Below are 20354 nucleotides of genomic sequence, written 5' to 3'. Positions count from 1 at the left end.
CGGGGGGGCAGGAAAATTACTGTACCACCCAGATGCCCCAACCTGGATAAAGGTCTCATTGTGAAGGGTGCTGCACAAACATATATTAAAATAAGCCTGATTCTATGACACAGCTGCTTACAGTTGCCTAAGCCTGTAATATGCTAACCAGAAAGCCTGAATCCATTGAGTTTTACTAGGCCCCCAGGCAGTTCTCTCCTTACTATCACAAGTGCAGTCTGAAAACCTCTGTTTGATCTCCCTTCATCCCCATCTCTTTAATTTTCTGCCTTTTTAAATCAAGTGACCTGAACACTTCATGCATGTAATTTAGAAATAAATGTACTCTTACTAGAACAAATGGAGGTAAGAAAAAACTTTCTGCAATTCTACCCACAAACCAGTTTTCCTTTATTTTCTCTTTTGTTTTGTTTGCTTTGTGTTCCTTTAAAAAAAAAAAAAAAAAGGTGGCTGTGTAGTACAGGTCACAGTTGAGATGGTGGAAAACTCACATTGTGCTTGCGTACAGTGTATGCTGGGCTGGATCAATACTATTGATCCCTCATGTTTATAAGAACTAAATTCACCCACAGTTTTACAATAAAACTAAAACTTGTCCAGTATCTGCATCTTATGGAAAAAATTGAGCATACGTTTAAATCACTGCTGCAGTCACACTGTTGGAAAGCTTAACTTCAAATCTGTCCTCAGACTCCAGAATCTGCAGACTGTTCGAAAGAAAATTTCATTTGCTGGCAACATTGCTTGGTTGACATCACAAGGGCAGAATTAACATCCTACTTTCACTTCGTGAGTGCAGAAATTGATGAAAAAAGAATCTTTCTAGAAAGAGCTGGAGGAATAAACAATATTTCATAAATATAAAGGGAAGGGTAACCATCTTTCTGTATACAGTGCTATAAAATCCCTCCTGGCCAGAGGCAAAATACTTTTACCTGTAAAGAGATAAGAAGCTATGGTAACCGCGCTGGCACCTGACCCAAAATGACCAATGAGGGGACAAGATACTTTCAAATCTGGGGGTGGGAGGTGGGGGGTTGTCTGTCTGTGTGATACCTTTGCTGGGAACAGATCAAGGATGCAAGCCTTTCAACTTCTGTAAAGTTAGTAAGTAATCTAGCTAGAAAATGCATTAGGTTTTTCTTTGTTTTGGCTTGTGAATTTGCTGTGCTTGAGGGAATGTGTATTCCTGTTTTTGTGTCTTTTTGTAATTTAAGGTTTTCCCCAGAGGGATTCTCTATGTTTTGAATCTGATTACCCTTTAAAGTATTTACCATCCTGATTTTACAGAGGTGATTCTTTTACCTTTTCTTTAAATAAAATTCTTCTTTTAAGAACCTGATTGATTTTTCATTGTTCTTAAGATCCAAGGGTTTGGGTCTGTGTTCACCTGTACCAGTTGGTGAGGATAGTATTATCAAGCCTTTCCCAGGAAAGGGGGTGTAGGGCTTGGAGTCCTATTCCCCCAAAATATTTCCCCAAGTGCTCCTTTCCAAGTTCTTTGTCTAAAACACTTTGTGGTGACAGCGTTTTACCTAATCCAAGTGCAAAGACTTTGTGCCTTGGGGAAGTTCTAAGCTGGTAGAAATAAGCTTAGGGGGTCTTTCATGTGGGTCCCCACATCTGTACCCTAGAGTTCAGAGTGGGGAAGGAACCCTGACATGCTCTGATAGTTTTTCTTGGGAAACGCATTTTTTTCCCTTAAAGATACATATCTGGCACTATATAAGATGACTGGAACTGTAGTCACCATGTTGTATCTGCATTGGAATGCAGAGTAACGTAAAGTACATTCTAAGCCATCTTTCTTTCATCCTTTTTATTTAAAAAAAAGGTTGGGAATGCTTTCATATACCTCATTTGTTTTAAATATAAGATGGCTGATCGAAATGGTCGAGCAACAGTAAACCTGCACTGGAAGTGTATTGTGGGTGGATGTGCTCCAGAATAGAACAAATAGTGAAAAATAGAGAGGACAAAGATATACTCGGAAGGACTATCTCTGAGAGCGAAGTAACATATCTCATACACATTAATTTCTTCTCTCTGTGGAGACTGATTACCAACTGTGATGTGACCAGATGTCAATTAGAAATTAGACTGACACACTTAGTTTAACAAAACAGCTGTCATCTTTCAATCACTAACGAAATGGACCAAATCCTTAAGAACCATTGGCATTCCTTATGAAAGCACCTTATCTTTGCTATTTCATTTCCTGTTGGTTTCTCTTATGACCTTCTTTGATTTAACTGTATCTTCAGGCAAGATAATATCATAAACAGCGGTGGATACAATATTTATAAAAACACACAACTCTCTCACTCTCTGCAGTAGGTTTTGTGAAAACCCATGTTTGTGGGGTGTTTTTTCAACATAGTAGGTTCAGCTCCTTCTATAAACCAATGAATGCTTTTGTACATTAAATGTTGGGAAGAGAGTAACTGGCAGTGTGTACTCAATGAGCTGTTCAGCAAGTCTGCAGCAAACTCGGGGTCTTTACGTAAATCTGAAAGTTGCTTATTACTACTAATATATGCGGTTCTTAACTTAAATCTAATGCTGACTTTTTGGTCCAGGCAGTGATAATCTTTTGTTCAGACTACTCTAATCCCTTCTGGCTAGTCTTCCTGTTTTCTCGGGTTCTGTAGTCTGTGATTTAGCAGATATCTATATTTATCTATCATAACCTCATTTTGATCACACTAGCTCTTATTTGAGTATGTGTCTGTGGATTTCACTGTACGCACCTGGGGCCAGATGTTTTTGAATAGCAGTGTCTGTAGGGGCTTCGAATGCACCCAGTTCTGTCTCATGTTCTCATATGAAGACATAAAGGGCAAGGTGACTGTGACCTCCAGTTCCCTTTTAGTGCTCCTGACAGAGTGTTTGCACCATTAATTCTTAAACTTCTTCAAAACCTTCCAAAGTCTTCAGAATCTTTTCTGATCTACTATATTTGACGACCATGAACTGATCCAACTCATCTGGACTGCACTCTACTAGCTAGACCTCCCTGAAGAGGATTCCTTAACATGATGAACTCAAAACCTACAGGTTTCAGAGTAGCAGCCGTGTTAGTCTGTATTCACAAAGTGAATGAAGTCAGCTGTAGCTCACGAAAGCTTATGCTCAAATAAATTGGTTAGTCTCTAAGGTGCCACAAGTACTCCTTTTCTTTTTTGTCAAAACCTACAGACTTCAAGTCCTGTCCATCCTGCAGTGTACTGAATCTCACTGAAAAGTGGGCCCAGTAGATTTTTATTGCCTGAGAGAATTGCAAATGCTCGGTATGCTTGTTCTTCTCCGCTAGAAAGCTGCAGCAATGGACTATGTACAACAGCAAGTACAAATGACAAGCAGCAGCTGTTGAGAGAGATGGTAACCCAACAAAAAGAGTTACAAAAGGACCTGATTCAACAATTAATGCCAGCCTTACTTCCACTGCAGGGTCTCATTGGGGCCCAACTCCCCAGGAGTAACTCACCCAGAGGTCTCAGAAGTTAAACAAGATGGGACCCAATGACTGGGTCATTTTTTACCACCTTTGAGAGGGTAGTGCTATCCTCTCAATAGCCTGCTGAACATTGGATTCTAATATTGGCACCATATTTGATGCGGCAGGCGCAGTCAGCCTATCACTGGACCAAGAACAGAACAAGGACTACAAGCGAGAGCCTCAATTCTAGACTATTTTTAAATCACAGATGTTCCCTAAGGGAACCTTGACCCTAAGACCTTGATCAAAGCGAGAAGGAATATTGCTGGCAGTTGCTCCACTCAGAGAAACAGTCCAGGGCGTGGGTTGCCAAGTTAAATTTTAACTGAACAATTTGTACGGATTCTATCCGGGAGAGGTCAAAAGTGGGTGCTATGACACTGCCCTCGGTCTTTGTTAGACACTGTACGACTGGAAAATTTCATATTGAAGGATCCTTAGATGCATAATTTCCTGGATCCTCAACACCCTGCAGGACCAGGCCAAGGGAGGCATGAGGCATTAACCCTAAGCCCCTGACTCATGCTACATTTAGAACCCCAATCCAGGAGAGCTAACCAGCCTACTTGATCATGGGGAGGCCCTGGCAAATAATGGGATAAGGCTGATAGGATGAGGCCCTGCCCAAAAGCCCATCCTATGCCTTGGTTGGCTGCAACAGGTTTGTCAGATGTATATTCTAGTGCTATCCTGTGACTAAATTTGCCTCTGACTAAGAATGATGCCTCCAAGGCAAGCCCTGCTAATAACTCCTTTCTCTGCAAGACCCAAAATGTAGAATCATAGGTTTAGAAAGGAGCACAAAGGTCATTTGGTCTAACCCCCTGCCAAAATGCAGGATTTGTTGTCTCCAGGTATTTGCAAATTGAATGTTTTATACATTGCTCTAATAGCTTCCCAGGTATTTAAGTCAGGTTGGTCTTTAGTTCACCAGCTGCTCCTTTTCCAAAGATGGGTACTATGTGAGCCCTTCTCCTGTCTTCCAGGACTCTCCTGTCATTCATGAGTTTGTAAATATTATTGCCAGTGGCTCCAAGATTTATTCAGCTAATTGCTTCAGTACCTTCGGGTGAATAGCATACAGCCCCGCTGATTTGAATTCATTCAAATTGGTCAGAAGATCTTTGACATATTCTTTACTTATCCCGATCTGCATCTCTTCCCCTTTATTTCCTATGGTAACTTCGTTATTGCCCGGTGACATGTTGTTTTTTTGTGAGAAGATGAAACAAAGTAGGCATTGAACAGCTCTGCCTTCCTATCATCTTCCATTACCAGCTCACCTTCTCCATTGAGCAGTGGATCCACACCATCCTTGATCTTTCTTTTTTGTCTGACATATTTGAAGAACCCATTCCTCTTATAATTTCTTCCAGCAGTAAATCATTCTTTGCCTTTGCTTTCCTGATTTCGTCCCTACACGTTTGTGCTATTCTCATGTATACTTCCTTGGTGACATGCCCCTCCTTCCATTTTGTCTAGGTATCCCTTTTGGTTTAAAAGCTTCTTGTTCAGCCACACTGGCCTCCTGTGGCTCTTCTTATCTTTCCTCTGTGTTGAAATAGCCTGATGTTGAGTCTCCAGTATTACATCTTTTAAGAACTGCCACCCCCTTTGACTCCTCTTCTTCCTAATTGGTCTTGTTTCCATAGGACCTTGCCCCCACCCCCGAGTAAGTTGAAATCCACCTTTCTGAAGTCCAGTGTCCTTGTTTTCCTCTTCTAATGTTCTCCTTTCCATAGGATCTTGAGTTGATCGCTTCCTCCCAAGTTCTCGACTACCTTTGTGTTTGCAACTAATTCATCCTTGTTGGTTAAAACTAGATGTAAAATGGAGAACCCCCTAGTTGTTTCCTCAACTTTCTGAATCAGAAAGCTGAGCCCTACACTTGCTAAGACTTTGCAGGATGTATTATGTTTTGCTCCAATAGTCTTTCAACAGATGCAGAGAATTTAAAATCCCACATTAATACTAGCTCATGTGTGCTTGCTAATATTACCACCTGCTTGTAGAATGACTCATCCACTTCCTCTTCCTCATTTGGTGCCCTGAATTAGGGCCTGAAGTTCAAATATGCGAGGGGCCAATACATGTGGTGAACAGGGGCAGAGTACGATTCTCCCAAGTGATCGAGAACTTTGCTTATATGCTCTGCTCCATACTTGGAAAAACCCACCTAGTATAACATTGCCTGTGCAACAAACTAAGGAGAAACTTCAGCCTGTACCATGGAAAATGTGGGCCATAGTCTGGGAAGGAGTATAGGCAACGTTAAAAATTGGTGTGATTAAAGAATCTAAAGGTGAGTGGAGAAGCCCCAGAGTTCTCCACTCACCTTTAGATTCTTTAATCACAACAATTAAATGGGGGAGGGATAGCTCAGTGGTTTGAGCATTGGCCTGCTAAACCCAGGGTTGTGAGTTCAATCCTTGAGGGGGCCATTTCGGGATCTGGGCCAAAATTGGGGATTGGTCCTGCTTTGAGCAGGGGGTTGGACTAGATGACCTCCTGAGGTCCCTTCCAACCCTGATATTCTATGAGTTCTGGTCCCCAACAGTTTGGTTCATTTTTGCAACAATTTCTGTACAGTCAACTTCATTTTGAAATTCAGCACTTATCTAGTGCCCGTGGGTAGATGAACTGCTGGAGCAGTTGGAACCTGCAAGATTCCTTAGTACCATAGATCTCATAAAGGCATATTGGCAAATTCCCTTATCACCCCTCCTCACGAGAAAAGACCAGCTTTTCCAACCTTCTAGGGACGTTTTCATTTCCAGACTATGCCATTCAGACTGCTGCAGGCCAATGGGGGCTTCAGGAAGCGGTGGCCAGCACATTCCTCGGCCCGCAACGCTTCCCGCAGCCCCCATTGGCCTGGAGTGGCGAAGCGCGGCCAGTGGGAGCTGCGATTGGCCGAACCTGCGGATGCAGCAGGTAAACAAACTGGCTCGGCCAGCCAGGGCCCTTACCCTGGCAGGCCGCGTGCCAAAGGTTGCCGATCCCTGGACTAGATGACCTCCTGAGGTCTCTTCCAACCCTAATAGACTATGATTCTAAGAATGAGTACCAGTGTCACCTTAAGTGAAAGAGGAAGGTAAAAAAAGATGTCCAAAGCAACAACTTTAAAAAAAAGCATTTGGGCTGCAAAAAATGCTAAAGTCTTAGATCTATGAAAACTCTAAAAGGGAGGCTCCTATGCCCCCAAGCAAATGAGGTTAATATATAATTCAAATCAAGAGAGGGACTCTGTTCACTACTGTTGTATACAACCATTTAGTATGAAAAGTAAAAATACAAGCATCTTAAAAGACCCATTTTTTGTAATAACATTATTCAAGCAGAAAACCAAAGTATAAGCATATGAACTATAAACAGGAAAAAGAGATGTCTCAGTGCTTAGTCTTATCCCACATCCATAATGATTACCGTTGGACCTGTGACATCAAGCCAGGTGACTGGCAGGTCAATGGTGTAGTCAATTTTACGTTTTAAAACAAAATAATTGAAAAGCAGTCACTCCTCCGCCTATTTGTTTAAACAAGAGTTTTTTGTTTGGCCTGAAGCATTCAACATGTTGTAACTGAAAATTCAGGAAATGCTAATCTAGGTGACTGTAGTGTTGCCATCTATGACAGGACAAACATGGCATCCTAAATTTGTGTCTTGTCAGGAACGCATAAGGGAGGAAATGAATTTCACCCAACCTAAGTCTGCAAATATATTATTTTACTGATTTGGTATCTTGTACAGACTACATATTTAAAACGTTATAGTTTTACTTTTAAAATGAGTAACACATTATAAATAGCTTTCCAAAAATAGTCCTACGTGAACCTTACACAGCCAAACATTATTTCATGCTTTTATAGCTAATTTCTCTATCGTTTTAGTCCTCTTTCCCCTTCTGCCTGATGAACACTGAGCCTCCTCTTTAATATTATTCCATATTACTTCCAGGTTTGTTGCTTGATATTTTCTGTAAGTTCTGTTTCATTACATGTTTACTATCACCTCTTATTTGATCTCTCCCAGTGCATGCCCTTTCACCTCTCAATATTCAACTCAATTTGCCACTCACTTGTCCATCTTGCAAGTCTGTTCATATTCTCCTTCAGGTCTGTGATTGCCTTGATTTTATTTACTATTTCTCCAATATTGTTAGTAAATTTAGAATTCAGGTCTCTTGCTCTATTTCAAGTTATTTTATCTAGATTCTAAACTGGGTTTGCCCCAGTGCCAAATCTTAAGGGACTTTGCTTGTTGTTTTCCAAAATGACCTACTAGTATTTACTAGATAACTTTTGTACCATGATCTCTCACCAGCTTTTATTCAGTTGATTATCTTAATATTCATTCACAAATCACTGATTTTAAGTTTCTATATCCATTATCAAATTAATTGCTTTATAGCAAAGTGTCTTATACAGAGAATCTGCCTTTCTTGCTCTTTTTTACCAACCCCCATCAAAGGGCTCCTCATGTTTGATATTAAATTGTTTCTGAATATTCGCACTAATAACTATTTCTTAGCAATCTTTTATGAATCCCTGAAAAAACATTTCCTGGAACCATGGTCAGACTCACTAGTCTTTTTCTCTGTTACATATTTAAAAACTCCATATTATCATCATATATCAGCCTTCCTCCATTTGTTTAGTACTCTCCTAGTGCTGAGTGAAATTTCAAAGAAATCTGTCAAAGGTCACATTGGTTCCTTATTTTAGGCTACATCCACACTACAAATTGTATAGGGAGTTGTAGAATCTCCATCATTAGGGGGTTTTAAGAACAAGTTAGACAAATGCCTGTCAGGAATGATCTAGTTATTACTTAGCCTTGCATTGAGTGCAGGGGACTGAACTAGATGACTTATTGAGGTCCCTACCAGTCCTACACTGCTGTGATTGTACAAACTGGGGGTGTGATTTCCCTGCTCCATGTACAAATACTCATACTAGCTCTCTAACTGATTTCAGGTGGGTTTGCATTCGGCACAGCTCAGCCGTGCATCCACTTCACTAGCAACACTACTGCAGTGACACTGCTATTAAAATTCACTCTACCTTGAGAATATGTACATAAGCCTGGGAGTCAAAACACCTAACTTGTAATATAGACATAGTCTAAGTTTTATGTAGTGCCTTACAATGACTTCTAGCTGTTTCTGGTGACTCATTCATGTTTTGTTTTTATTTTCAGTGTTCATGTATCACTTTCTCTGAGATGTGGAATTGATATACTATACCCTTAATAGCACTTTTAGTTTCATTGCTTAGTCCAGTGCCCCAGAGCATAAAAGCGTATATTTCTTCTAAAAATAATTGTCTACTGTAACTGACTACCCTAACTATATTTTCAGTATGCATATAAATATTTAATGCTTTTATTAATCCTACTAAATTTTGGCTTCAGTTGCATTGTATGGCTAGGAGTTCCACATGTTAATATAAAACGTAATTTTCAGCTTTTAAATCAGTTGTTTTTTTAATTTCGTTGCTTTGTATCGAGAGGGCCAATAGAAACACCCAGTTTACATTTTCTCTGCATCATTCCTTAATATTTTAAATAAACCTTTTGCCATGTTGTTTATCACCCTGCATAGGAGCCGTTGTCATGGACCAGGACCCCATTGTGCTAGATGCCGTACAAATATAGAACAAAGACCATCCCTGCCTCAAAGAGGTTGGATTTGAGTATAAAACCAAGAGACAACTTAACTAAACAGTCTCTCTTTTCATGTTCTCTTCATATGGTAGTCTCTCTCCAGGTGCCTAATATCTTTGTCACCAATCTCTAGATACCTTCTCGGTCTGCTGGTTTCAAATAGGGTGACCAGAACCAAATGCATTATTCCAAGTGATGACATACCATTGATACTTACATAATGGCATAATATTTTCTGTATTTTCTTTCTCATTCTCTTTACTAGTGCTTTGGCTTCTGATTTTTTCACTAATGTGATAAGTAAACATGTATTTCCTTTTTTTAAAAATTGATAATTTAAGTGAGGTGCAGACACAGGTCAATGAGTTTCCCAGTTCACAAGTGGGTCATGTCAATCAGGATTAGAACTCAAGTCTCCTGACTCTTTCAGTCCTGGACTCTGAAGGACTACAGTAGCCCCCTTTTCCTTCATAATACAACTGTAGAGGGTTGAGATATCTTACTTATATTTCCTCACTGGGCCAGAGCCAAAGATTATTGAACTCAATATAAAATCCTTTCATAGATCAATTTCATAGATCAAGGTCCCTACAACTGTTTCTGAACACCTTGCAATTTTTTAGTGTATTTATCCTGGCAATACTTTGAGGTAGGAAGATATTATCCCTATTTTACAGATTAGAACTGATGCACAAAGTGAGTGAGTTGCCCAAAATCACAAGAGAGTCTGTAGCAGAGGGGAGAACTGAACCAGTCTTGCAGGTCCCAAGCACTGAATCATCCTTTCTCCCTGAATCAGGCCTCATATTGTTTTCTTGTAAATACTACTTAAAAAATGTTTAAGATAAAAAAATCAAGAATTCCTAGTGAATTGTTTTCATTAATTTTATTTCATTCAGATCTTCTGCTGCCATCTCAGACTGTAGTTGTCTTAAACATGATCCATAACAAGTAAAAACCTTAACACTTACATATATATAATTATATTTTAAATATATAACTTTGTGTAAAAATGAGCACTAGAAAACTTTTAAAGAAAGTAAAGTAATACTGTTTATTCCTGTGAACTGAGAAGAGGAAAATACAAGTGCTAATATGGAAATTGTATTCTGCAAACTGTTCTAGAGGTGAATTTTTCTAATATTACTGACGTTTAAATTCACACACAAAAAATATAATATTTTAAATCCATAAGTTAGCCAAATATTGTATGGCTATCTTAAGTATTTGAGTAGTTTTGGTGTGAAAATTTTAAAAATACATTTTCCTGTTAAGTGAGTCTTCAAACAAAAGTTTACTAAAGCTCAAGCAAAGAAGCTGGTCCAGTTTGTTTTTAGTTTTAAAATATTGCAACAGTGTTGGAAGAAAGGTCTTAGGTATTGTAATGGATATGCTTATTAAAATGACAGTTAATGTGTATAGTGCTTATTAAACTAGGAGGAATATTTTGAGTTAAGTTCTTTAGTTTGGATATAAAAAATAGTGTAGTAACTGAATGAGAACTTAATCACTTTAGGAGAGTTCTATCAAAGGATCTGATCATGCCAGTGGCCATGGGCTGGTCTTCGCTACAGGGGGATCTACACTGCTGCAATCAATTCAGCAGGGGTATAATTTAGCAGGTTTAGTCAAGACCCTCCAATTTGACTTCACAGTACTTTCGGGTCGACCCCGGTACTACAGCTCCCTGAGAAGATTAAGGTAAGTGAATGGGAGAATGTTTCCCATCAATGCAGGACAGTGAAGAAACCGGGGTAAGTCGACCTAAGCTACATCAACTCCATCTATGTTATTCACATAGCTGGAGTTGTGTAATTTAGGTCGATTTTATCCTGGTAGTGAAGACAAGCCCTGAGACAGATTAACTATTAGTTGCGGATTACAGCATAAACACAAATTGTGCACTGCAGAATACAGAGATCTGCTCCTAAACGTGAAACACTTGTGATTTTCTTTTTTTGTATAGTCTTAAAGAGGAGTAACTGTCTGTCTGAATCAGAATCTTCTTTTCATGGACAGCTGTTGTAAATAAAATGTGGTAACATCATCAAAAGTAACTGTGCAGAATGGTTCTGGATAAAGAAAGCATAAGTGTCAAATGAATCAAAATGAAAAATACTGGAAAACTTTAACAATACTGTAGTTACCAAAATTTCTGAATTATTATACATTTCTGAATTATATTATTATATAATTTCTGAATTGCATATAAACATCAACAGGAGTAGACCACCGTGGTATATGTATATAAAAGGCTGGTTGTAGTCGGAACTCCTGGTACAGGAGTGATTCAATTAAAGTCAAGATATACTGAAAATAGGAGTTTACTTTTGATTATATCAAATGTGAGACAGTTCTGGTTCTTTCAGAACATATGTTAGGAACCAGGTAATAGAGAAGAGAGACACGCAACTGGGATTAATTCGATAGTCATATCCGTGAGTACCAATTATCTCACCTGGGGGGGGGGCGGGGGAAGAGATAAAGAAAATTAATTGCCATAGGACAAAAAGCTGGGGCACACCTATATACTTTTCATTTCTATGACTAAGTAAGTCTTTCTCAACAGTAATGCTCCGTAAGAACACTTAAAATGTTGGATATCATAATTGATGGTGTTGGTGGCTGCATATGAATGCAATAAGGAGGATTAATAAAAATTAAAGCAAACTGGTACTCTGTGACAGTCAAGTTATCAACAATTTGCATTATTTTTTTTTCTGTGGAGTGTCTGACCCAGATCAGTGCTGGAATCAAGGAGTTGATCCTGCAGGAAGACAAGAATTTGGCGTAGGGCAATGCATTGGCACAATTTGGATTGAAACTGAATAAGTGAAATTGGCTAAAAACTGCTTAAAATAAGACAGTCCAAGGATTTTGAAAGACTGACCTCATAAAAGACAAGAATTAAAAGCAGAGTATTTTTAATTGCCTATTCCCAGATATCATCCAGTACATTTTTTCCTGTTGGGCAATGTCTGTGGTTCAGAAATGTATCAGGCAGTAGTTCAGGTTAATGTTCATCTTCATGGCTCAAACTGCTTTGTCCAGGCATTCACTTAGCCCTGGTCTACACTGGGGCGGGGATCCATCTAAATTACGCAACTTCAGCTACGTGAATGAGATTTTAGAAAAAATGGTGTCTTTACCACGACTGTTGCCGCTCCCTCTGCGCCTCTCATGGTGGTGTAGTACAGGAGTTGACGGGAGAGCGCTCAGGGGTCAATTTATCAAGTCTAGACTAGACACGATAAATCGATGCTGGCTGGATCGATTGCTGCCTGCCAATCTGGCGGGTAGTGTAGACATACTCTCAGAGCTCAGTCCATGGAAATGAAGTTTTCAGTGGTTCCGGCTCCCTACATTCATGCTCTCTACCACTCTTTCTACAGAATGCAGGGAATAGATTCTTCAGCTTACCAACAGTTTTTTGCACAAGGAAGAGACATCAGTTTGTAAAAGCTAGTTAGCATTATAAATTATCCACTTTTTCTAAAATCTCAAAACCCAAACATAACATGAAATTACTCAGTTAAGTTTTTTAGCCATTCTGCTAGCCTAAAATCCTAAGTGGCTCTTCTCTAAGCTTTTCCTGAAACTGATATTTCCTTTTTTCCTTTTGATAGGCTGTTCTGATTTTTATTATGCATTTTGTTTAGCTGGTGGTTTTCTTTTTCCTAGTCTGTCCTCAAAAGTCTTTGAATCATTTCAAATACAATTTTCCTTTCTTAAGTGGCTTAAGTCTCTCTTAGCTGCACAATATCGTTTTGAAAAATGAAATCCTATGTGGCTTTGAAACGCTAAACATAGCTTTTGAAATTCTAAATCCTGCTTGGCTGAGGGGGGAACTGGAAGTGTATTCATGTTGCCAGAAGCCTCTTTATTGAAGGCATGCAGAATGAATATTTGGGCCACATTACATTATTTCGCTTCTTATTAGACTTATCTCCTGCAAATGAGGTTTTCAACAAGCGTGTCCTTTTGGCAGTTGTGTGTTTAAAAAAAAAAAGGGGGGGGGGGTCTTAGTTTCTCTTCTAGTACTATTTCCTCCCAAGGTATGGCTCGCCTGTTTTGATTCTTTTCCAGTGGAGAGGAGGACATGCAAAAGACCAATCACTAGTGATGGCATTTTTTGTAGACCTCTTCTATCTGGACCCAACATAGCAAGGGAGGAAATTAAGTCTGTGCTTTGTTTTCTCTGTAGGTACAGTCAAATAGTTAAACTTTTCTATGCTTTTTACTATAGCAAGTATAAGGACACACATTTTTCATAGTAAATGTTACATTTGTTCAGTATAACCTTTCACATGCACTCATCTTTCTCTTTTATGTTTCCATGACTAAGGGATGGGAGAGCACTGTATCAGCTTACAGCATGCTACCGAAATTTAAAACATTTCACATTCAGTTCTATGAATAAGGTTTACGTCATCCCCGGGCAAAAGCAATGGATTCCTTTTTGCCTTAGTTAACTGTGGGGTGGGAGGGAGATACTATTTTAAGTGGTTAAATGAATACCCTTTACCTTTTGGAGCATTCCTATCAAACTCTTCCCTCATTCATAAGTCATTTAAAACATGTATGTGGAAAAAGTGGATGGAAATACTCACTAAATAAAACAATCATCCTAGCTCAATTTGGTTAAAAGATTATAGCACATAAACAGCCTTTGATTAATAAAATTGAGCATAATGTTTTTGTGCTTTTTAATATCAACTTCAAAGAGCATTTCAGCTACATTATAATAATATATCTTTGTTTTAGATCATATGGGGAGTATTTTTCATCCTTGTGGCGCTGTTGTTCACCATTTCTCTCTTCCTGTCAAAGTAAGTATATTGCAGTGTCCATTTTGTAAATAAGTTACACAGATCATGTGCTGTATACCTTTTATCTAAGCTAAAATCCATTCGTATGATCTATTAATCTTAAGAGTTGTCTGCTTAACTTTAGAAGCGTTCTGCAGTGGTGTACTTTTGTCTTGCCACATTCCTGTAACTGACTGTACTGTCATATTTAACATTATACACCTAAACTAAATTTTGATAAAGCTGAAACAGGTAAGTCAATAAAACATTGATTAAATAAAGATTGATCAGTTTGTTTTTCTTAACTATCCACTATAAAAGAGTGAGCACGCTACCACTGATACACCAAATATATTAATCATATGTGTAGACAAATGCAAATAAAGGGACTACTTATGTGCTACAAAATAAGCATGGGCTTATGTGCCTTCTGGGTTAGGGAAACAGTGCTCAACACCTTGTGGGTACTGAGTTCTCAATCTCCTTTCTGCATATTCTTTAGGTCATGGTCATGTCCATGTTTTGTGAAGCTTAAAGTAGTATAGTCAACTGGAAATATAAGTAGTTTGTTTTTTAAAAGTTGTCTGTTACATCATCTGTCCCTGAGTCCAGTCCCCCTATGGTGTTTTGGGGACTTTTCATGTTTAAGCATCACTTTCCCTATTTTAAAAATATTTCACTCTTCCCTGTTACGTGAAATACCCATACAAACAAAAAGGAGAAACTGAGTAAGGGATAGATCGTGCAAAGATACATGTGCGTAGTCTCATTGACTTCACATGAATAAAGTCTCATTGACTTGCATGTTTGCAGGACCAGACCATAGCTAACAATACAGGGGGAGCTATAGCATTAACAAAGTAAAGAAACTAAAAAAGTTTTCTTTCAATTATAACTTCTTTGGTGTTTATAACGGTTTCTAAAAAAAAATCTTAAACACAAGAGTGATTTTTTAATCTGACATCCCTTTAAGTGAAACATGAATAAAAATGGTCTAGGGAGAGGGGAAAAAAGCCATTATAATTAACCGGTTTTCCCTGTTTACTGCAGCTTGGACAAAGCTCTCCATTCAGCTGGCATCAATTCTGGATTTATAATTTTAGGAACTAATCTGACCAATCCATTGAATATGCTTTTACCTGTTCTACAGACTGTAAGTAAAACAATAATTGGCAAATATATATATATGTAATAAACTTGCTAATATATGCTAGGATTTAGGAGACCATTGCAGATTAAAAATATCTTGAGTCTGCAAATTAGCATTTTTGATTTATCTATTAGTTAAACTTCATTTTTGACATGCTTTGTTTTAATTTAATATTGGTAATATGCTGGTAAATCTGTGTCAATGAATATTATAATAGTCTAAATAAAATACTTCACTACAGCAATCTCTTAGATATTTGCTGAGAAGTAAAACTTAAACTTTTTGTGAACTGTCAGTTTTGCAGATTAGCACATTGAAACACCAGGGCCCTCTTGCACTGTATATGTTGAAACATGGAATTACTCCTCAAATGATTATCCAGACAAATTCCACTCTTTGGGTTTATGCCCCCTGCACATGTGATCAGATTCTTTTGCAATGGCAGTGTCCGTTGGGGCTGTGCCTGCACGCTATGAGCACTCGTGACCATTGTAGCTGAAGATTTAAGGAGCGGGTTAGCCTCCGCAGCCTCTCAGTTCCTTCTTACTGTCCATGTCTACAAGATGGATCCCTGCAGTCTGTCTCTTCAACCTGCAAGAAATAAGCTGGAGTTGCTGCTGTTTATAATTATTGAGACAAATATCAAATATCTGTTGGTTTGAAAAAAAATTCCTTGTGAATAGAGGGCATTAATGGGGTTTCTAATGCCCCTTCTCCCCCCCCCCCCCAATCCCTCTGTGCACAAACCTAAAATAGCCAGAGGAAAATCCCCATGATTCAAAATCTGTCTCTCCTGCAATACAACAGTGCCCGCCAATGATGGCCATTCAAGGTGCCTCTTGTGCCCCTTGCCTAAGCATGTGTCAGAGCGCTGCATGGTGCACAAGCTGGTTTTGAGCAACGACTTGAAAGCTAAAGAGGGAAGACTAAAGCTACATCATGAGACCTCAGTGCAAATGTTGTCAGATCTGGGTAAACAAATGAGGACATCTCCTTTCATTCAGTCTCACTTCTCTAGTGCCCCACTGAGCCAGAATGACACCCCAAACTCAAGAACTTCCACTTTTCCCAGCAATGGGGTTGCAAGGAGCATGGCTCCAAGAACCAGGGAAGGCACAGCTATCCTTCCCTAGCAGCAGTACCAGATGATCCTGTACCAACTACACTAGCACCCGGGGAAACAGACTCTAAGCTTATTGGTGGCAGAGGATTCATCAGCTCAGAGTGCCATATTGGTGCTGTGAAGGTCTTATCAGCACCAAAACAGTTCTCAGCATTGACAGTCTTGGCTGTGACTGCTAGCAGAGTCCCTGATTCTGGACAGACTGAGGGTGACAATCAGCCAGGTTCATTCTGCAACCCAGCAGTACTGGCGACTCCTGAGGGAATTCTATGCCAAAAAATAAAAAATTCTGCCAATTTTTCTTGTCAGTAAATAAATGTGGAGGCTTCAGCATGGCAGTGGGATGCGCACACACCATTGACTGCATGGAAGTGGGAGATCACCCTATGCCCCCTCCTGGGACATGGACATAGCGGTGAGGCTGCTCCCGACCCGCCCTAGAAACACCCCTGGGCCCTTCCCTTCTGTGCCACATGCACCAGATGTGGGAAGACAGGCTAAGCCCAGCAGTGTCCAAGTGTGGAGGGGATCCAGGTGTAGGGTGAGAGAGTTGTTTGTGGGTCAGTTTCAGTGAGGGCAACTCAGTAGGGAGTCTGGGGTAATGGGACACTATGTTGGGGTGGTCCAGATGCACAGGGTGAAGCTCATCAGGGTGGGGATTTGAGTGCAGGGGACTCAGTGGGGGATGGTCTGGGTGCAAGGTTGGGGGTCTGAAGGCAGGGGGTGGGCTCAGCGGGAGGGTCTGCGTGCAAGTGGGCTCTGGATGCAGGGGGTGGGGTTCTGGGTGTGTGTTGGGGGGACTCAGGAGGATGTCTTGATATGGGGGCAGGTCCAGATGCACAGTGGTTGGGCAGACGGGAGTAGCTTCCCGTATGGGTGACCTCTTCCTCCACAGCTGAGGAGCGATGTGGGTGGGAGAGTGAAGCTTCCTGCAGCCCGGGAAAGTTCTTCGAGTGCTTGCTCATGTCAATTCCATTCTAGGTGTGTGCATGCCCACGTGCGTGGTCGCTGGAGATTTTTGCCCTAGTGGTATCCATAGGGCCAGCAATGGCGTCACCTTGAGTGCTCCGCTCGTGCATCGGTATATCGGGTGCCACCAGCCTTACGCCCTCTCAGTTCCTTCTTACTGCCTGTGGTGGTTAGTTGGAGTGCCTTTCCTTGCATAGCAAGGGCTAGTGGTTTCATCTCTTCTGACTTCAAGCCTTAGGGCCTTGTAAATAGTTTATAGTAGTTAGTGTTAAGTAATTGTGAAATGTAGTTAGAAGTTAGTCCCAGCAAGGGCATGTCCTGGTCTCCGGGGTTTAAGCTCTGGGTGGACTGCAACAGGCCTATACCTGTAAGTGACCCCCCCACAGCAGCTGCCTTAAGTGCTTGGGGGAATCACCTGTGAAGGAGAAATGTCATATTTGTAAAAAAATGTTGACCCAGGACTCAGTGGGATATTGGTTTGCGGGCTTGCCTCGTGGAGGCTGCCCTTCGTCCGGCTTCCGAGCCATCCTGCCAAGTCTCATCTAATACATCTGCGTTGGTGCGATCCCTGTCCAGCACCACTTCCCATCACCGGTGCCCAAAAAGAAATCAAAGAAGCATAGCTCTCCAGCATGAGGCAAGAAGGGCCATGGGACATTGGGCAAAGGGCCTGCTGCTTCTTGACCTGCTGCTCACAAACCGGGAAGAATTAGTAGGGGAAGCAAAAGTGGATGGGAACCTGGGAGGCAGTGACCATGAGATGGTCGAGTTCAGGATCCTGACACAAGGAAGAAAGGAAAGCAGCAGAATACGGACCCTGGACTTCAGAAAAGCAGACTTAAACTCCCTCAGGGAACTGATGGGCAAGATCCCCTGGGAGAATAACATGGGGTGGGGAAAGGAGTCCAGGAGAGCTGGCTGTATTTTAAAGAATCCTTATGGAGGTTACAGGGACAAACCATCCCGATGTGTAGAAAGAATAGTAAATATGGCAGGCGACCAGCTTGGCTTAACAGTGAAATCCTTGCTGATCTTAAACACAAAAAAGAGGCTTACAAGAAGTGGAAGATTGGACAAATGACCAGGGATGAGTATATAAATATTGCTCGGATATGTAGGAATGGAATCAGGAAGGCTAAATCACACCTGGAGTTGCAGCTAGCGAGGGATGTTCAGAGTAACAAGAGGGGTTTCTTCAGGTATGTTGGCAATAAGAAGAAAGCCAAGGAAAGTGTGGGCCCCTTACTAAAGGAGGGAGGCAACCTAGTGACAGAGGATGTGGAAAAAGCTAATGTACTCAATGCTTTTTTTGCCTCTGTCTTCGCGAACAAGGTCAGCTCCCAGGCTACTGCATTGGGCAGCACAGCATGGGGAGGAGGTGGCCAGCCCTCTGTGAAGGAAGAAGTGGTTGGGGACTATTTAGAAAAACTGGATGCGCACAAGTCCATGGGGCCGGATGCGTTGCATCCGAGAGTGCTAAAGGAATTGGCGGATGTGATTGCAGAGCCATTGGCCATTATCTTTGAAAACTCATGGCAATCGGGGGAAGTCCCGGAAGATTGGAAAAAGGCTAATGTAGTGCCCATCTTTAAAAAAGGGAAGAAGGATGATCCTGGGAAGTACAGGCCGGTCAGCCTCATCTCAGTCCCCGGAAAAATCATGGAGCATGTCTTCAAGGAATCAATTCTGAAGCACTTAGAGGAGAGGAAAGTGATCAGGAACAGTCAGCATGGATTTGCCAAGGGAAAGTCATGCCTGACTAATCTAATTGCCTTCTATGATGAGATAACTGGTTCTGTGGATGAAGGGAAAGCAGTGGATGGCAGCATGGCAAGTGGCCAGCACAGTTGCCTTATTGGAGCCCGGGGGGCAATGCCGGTCATGACACTGCCCCCTTCGCACCGCTCATCTGCTGCTGCCTCAGAGCAACAGTTGGTGACACCGACGGCACCAGACTTGGTACAGGAGTTGCGCTTGGAGGTTGGAAGGAGAGGAGACTGCGCCCACCCCTAAACCTCCCTCCACCTTGGGGAACAGTTGCTTCTCCGAACAGACGGATGTGAGGTTCAGTGGGTTGAAGGACACTTGGGCCTCCGTTTGCTTGTTGAGCATGCATACGCCGCAGTCTTCACGGAAGCAGTTCTGGCTGCCCCCACCACCAAGGCCTTGGCAGCCTTGTTAGGGGTTTGCAAGGAGAAGGGAGAAAGACATGAGTTTTATTTGTCACAGCCCTTCCTTCTCCTGCTTGCTGCACAGCGAGGCATCCCGGGGGCCAGAAGCACTCATTTTGAAGGCGCTCTCAAGAGCGACGCCCCAGTCAATTTCTTGGATCCACCTTGTTCTTTCCTTGACCGTCTTGGTCCCTACCGTTTGGCCTGGTTGCAGGTCACCTCGGACCGCTGGGTGCTAGACGTAGTATTTCAGGGCTATACCCTGCAATTTTTGGCCACTTCCCCTCTTCCCCATCCATCTTCAGGGATCCTTCTCATGCCAACTCCTCATTCAAGACATTGAGAACCTCCTGTGCCTGGAAGCAGTGGAGGAGGTCCCTCGGGACGTGAAAGGCAAGGGTTTCTATTCCCACTACTTCCTAATCCTGAAAGCAAAAGGGGGCCTCAGATGAGGAGTGCAGGCTACGCACCCTGGACGTCAGGAGGGCACTGGTCTTCTACGTAGACAGAACAAAGCCGTTCAGTAAGTCAACACAGTTGTTCATTGTGGTGGCAGATAGAATGAAAGGTCGCGCAGTGTTTGCTCTGAGGATTTCATCCTGGATCACAGCCTGCATCCGCTACTGCTATGAGCTGGCGAAAGTGCCTCCGCCAGCGATCGTGACTGCACACTCAACTAGGACACAAGCATCGTCAGTTGCCTTCCTGGCACAGGAACCAATCCGAGAGATCAGTAGGGCTGCTACCTGGCCGTCTGTCCACACGTTCACATCTCATTATGCGCTTACCCGCAGAGAGACGATGCGTACTTTGGCAGAGCAATGCTGCAAGACCCTGAACTCCGAGCCCTCCTCCACTGATACTGCTTGTGAGCCACCTAGAATGGAATTGACGTGAGCAAGCACTTGAACAAAAAATGCTTAGCCACCATTTTCATAACTGTTCTTCAAGATGTGTTGCTCATGTCCAT

The 20354-nt window shown here is 41.6% G+C and overlaps 1 protein-coding gene across 5 annotated transcripts in view; it reads left to right on the top strand.

The window, feature by feature from the left end:
• Positions 1 to 20354, top strand: part of LMBRD1 (LMBR1 domain containing 1) — a 241864-nt gene that overhangs the window by 162863 nt on the left and 58647 nt on the right. For all 5 annotated transcript variants that reach the window (XM_077812671.1, XM_077812673.1, XM_077812670.1 and 2 more), the window contains exons 10-11: positions 13928 to 13992; positions 15022 to 15124. In XM_077812671.1, the coding sequence (XP_077668797.1) occupies positions 13928 to 13992; positions 15022 to 15124 (168 nt within the window). The remainder of the gene's footprint in view (positions 1 to 13927; positions 13993 to 15021; positions 15125 to 20354) is intronic.

The sequence above is a fragment of the Eretmochelys imbricata genome, chromosome 3, assembly GCF_965152235.1.
Source record: "Eretmochelys imbricata isolate rEreImb1 chromosome 3, rEreImb1.hap1, whole genome shotgun sequence".
In the NCBI taxonomy this organism is placed as follows: domain Eukaryota; kingdom Metazoa; phylum Chordata; order Testudines; family Cheloniidae; genus Eretmochelys; species Eretmochelys imbricata.
Note: the sequence above shows the minus strand (reverse complement) of the source record. Positions and strands in the feature narration are given on the sequence as shown.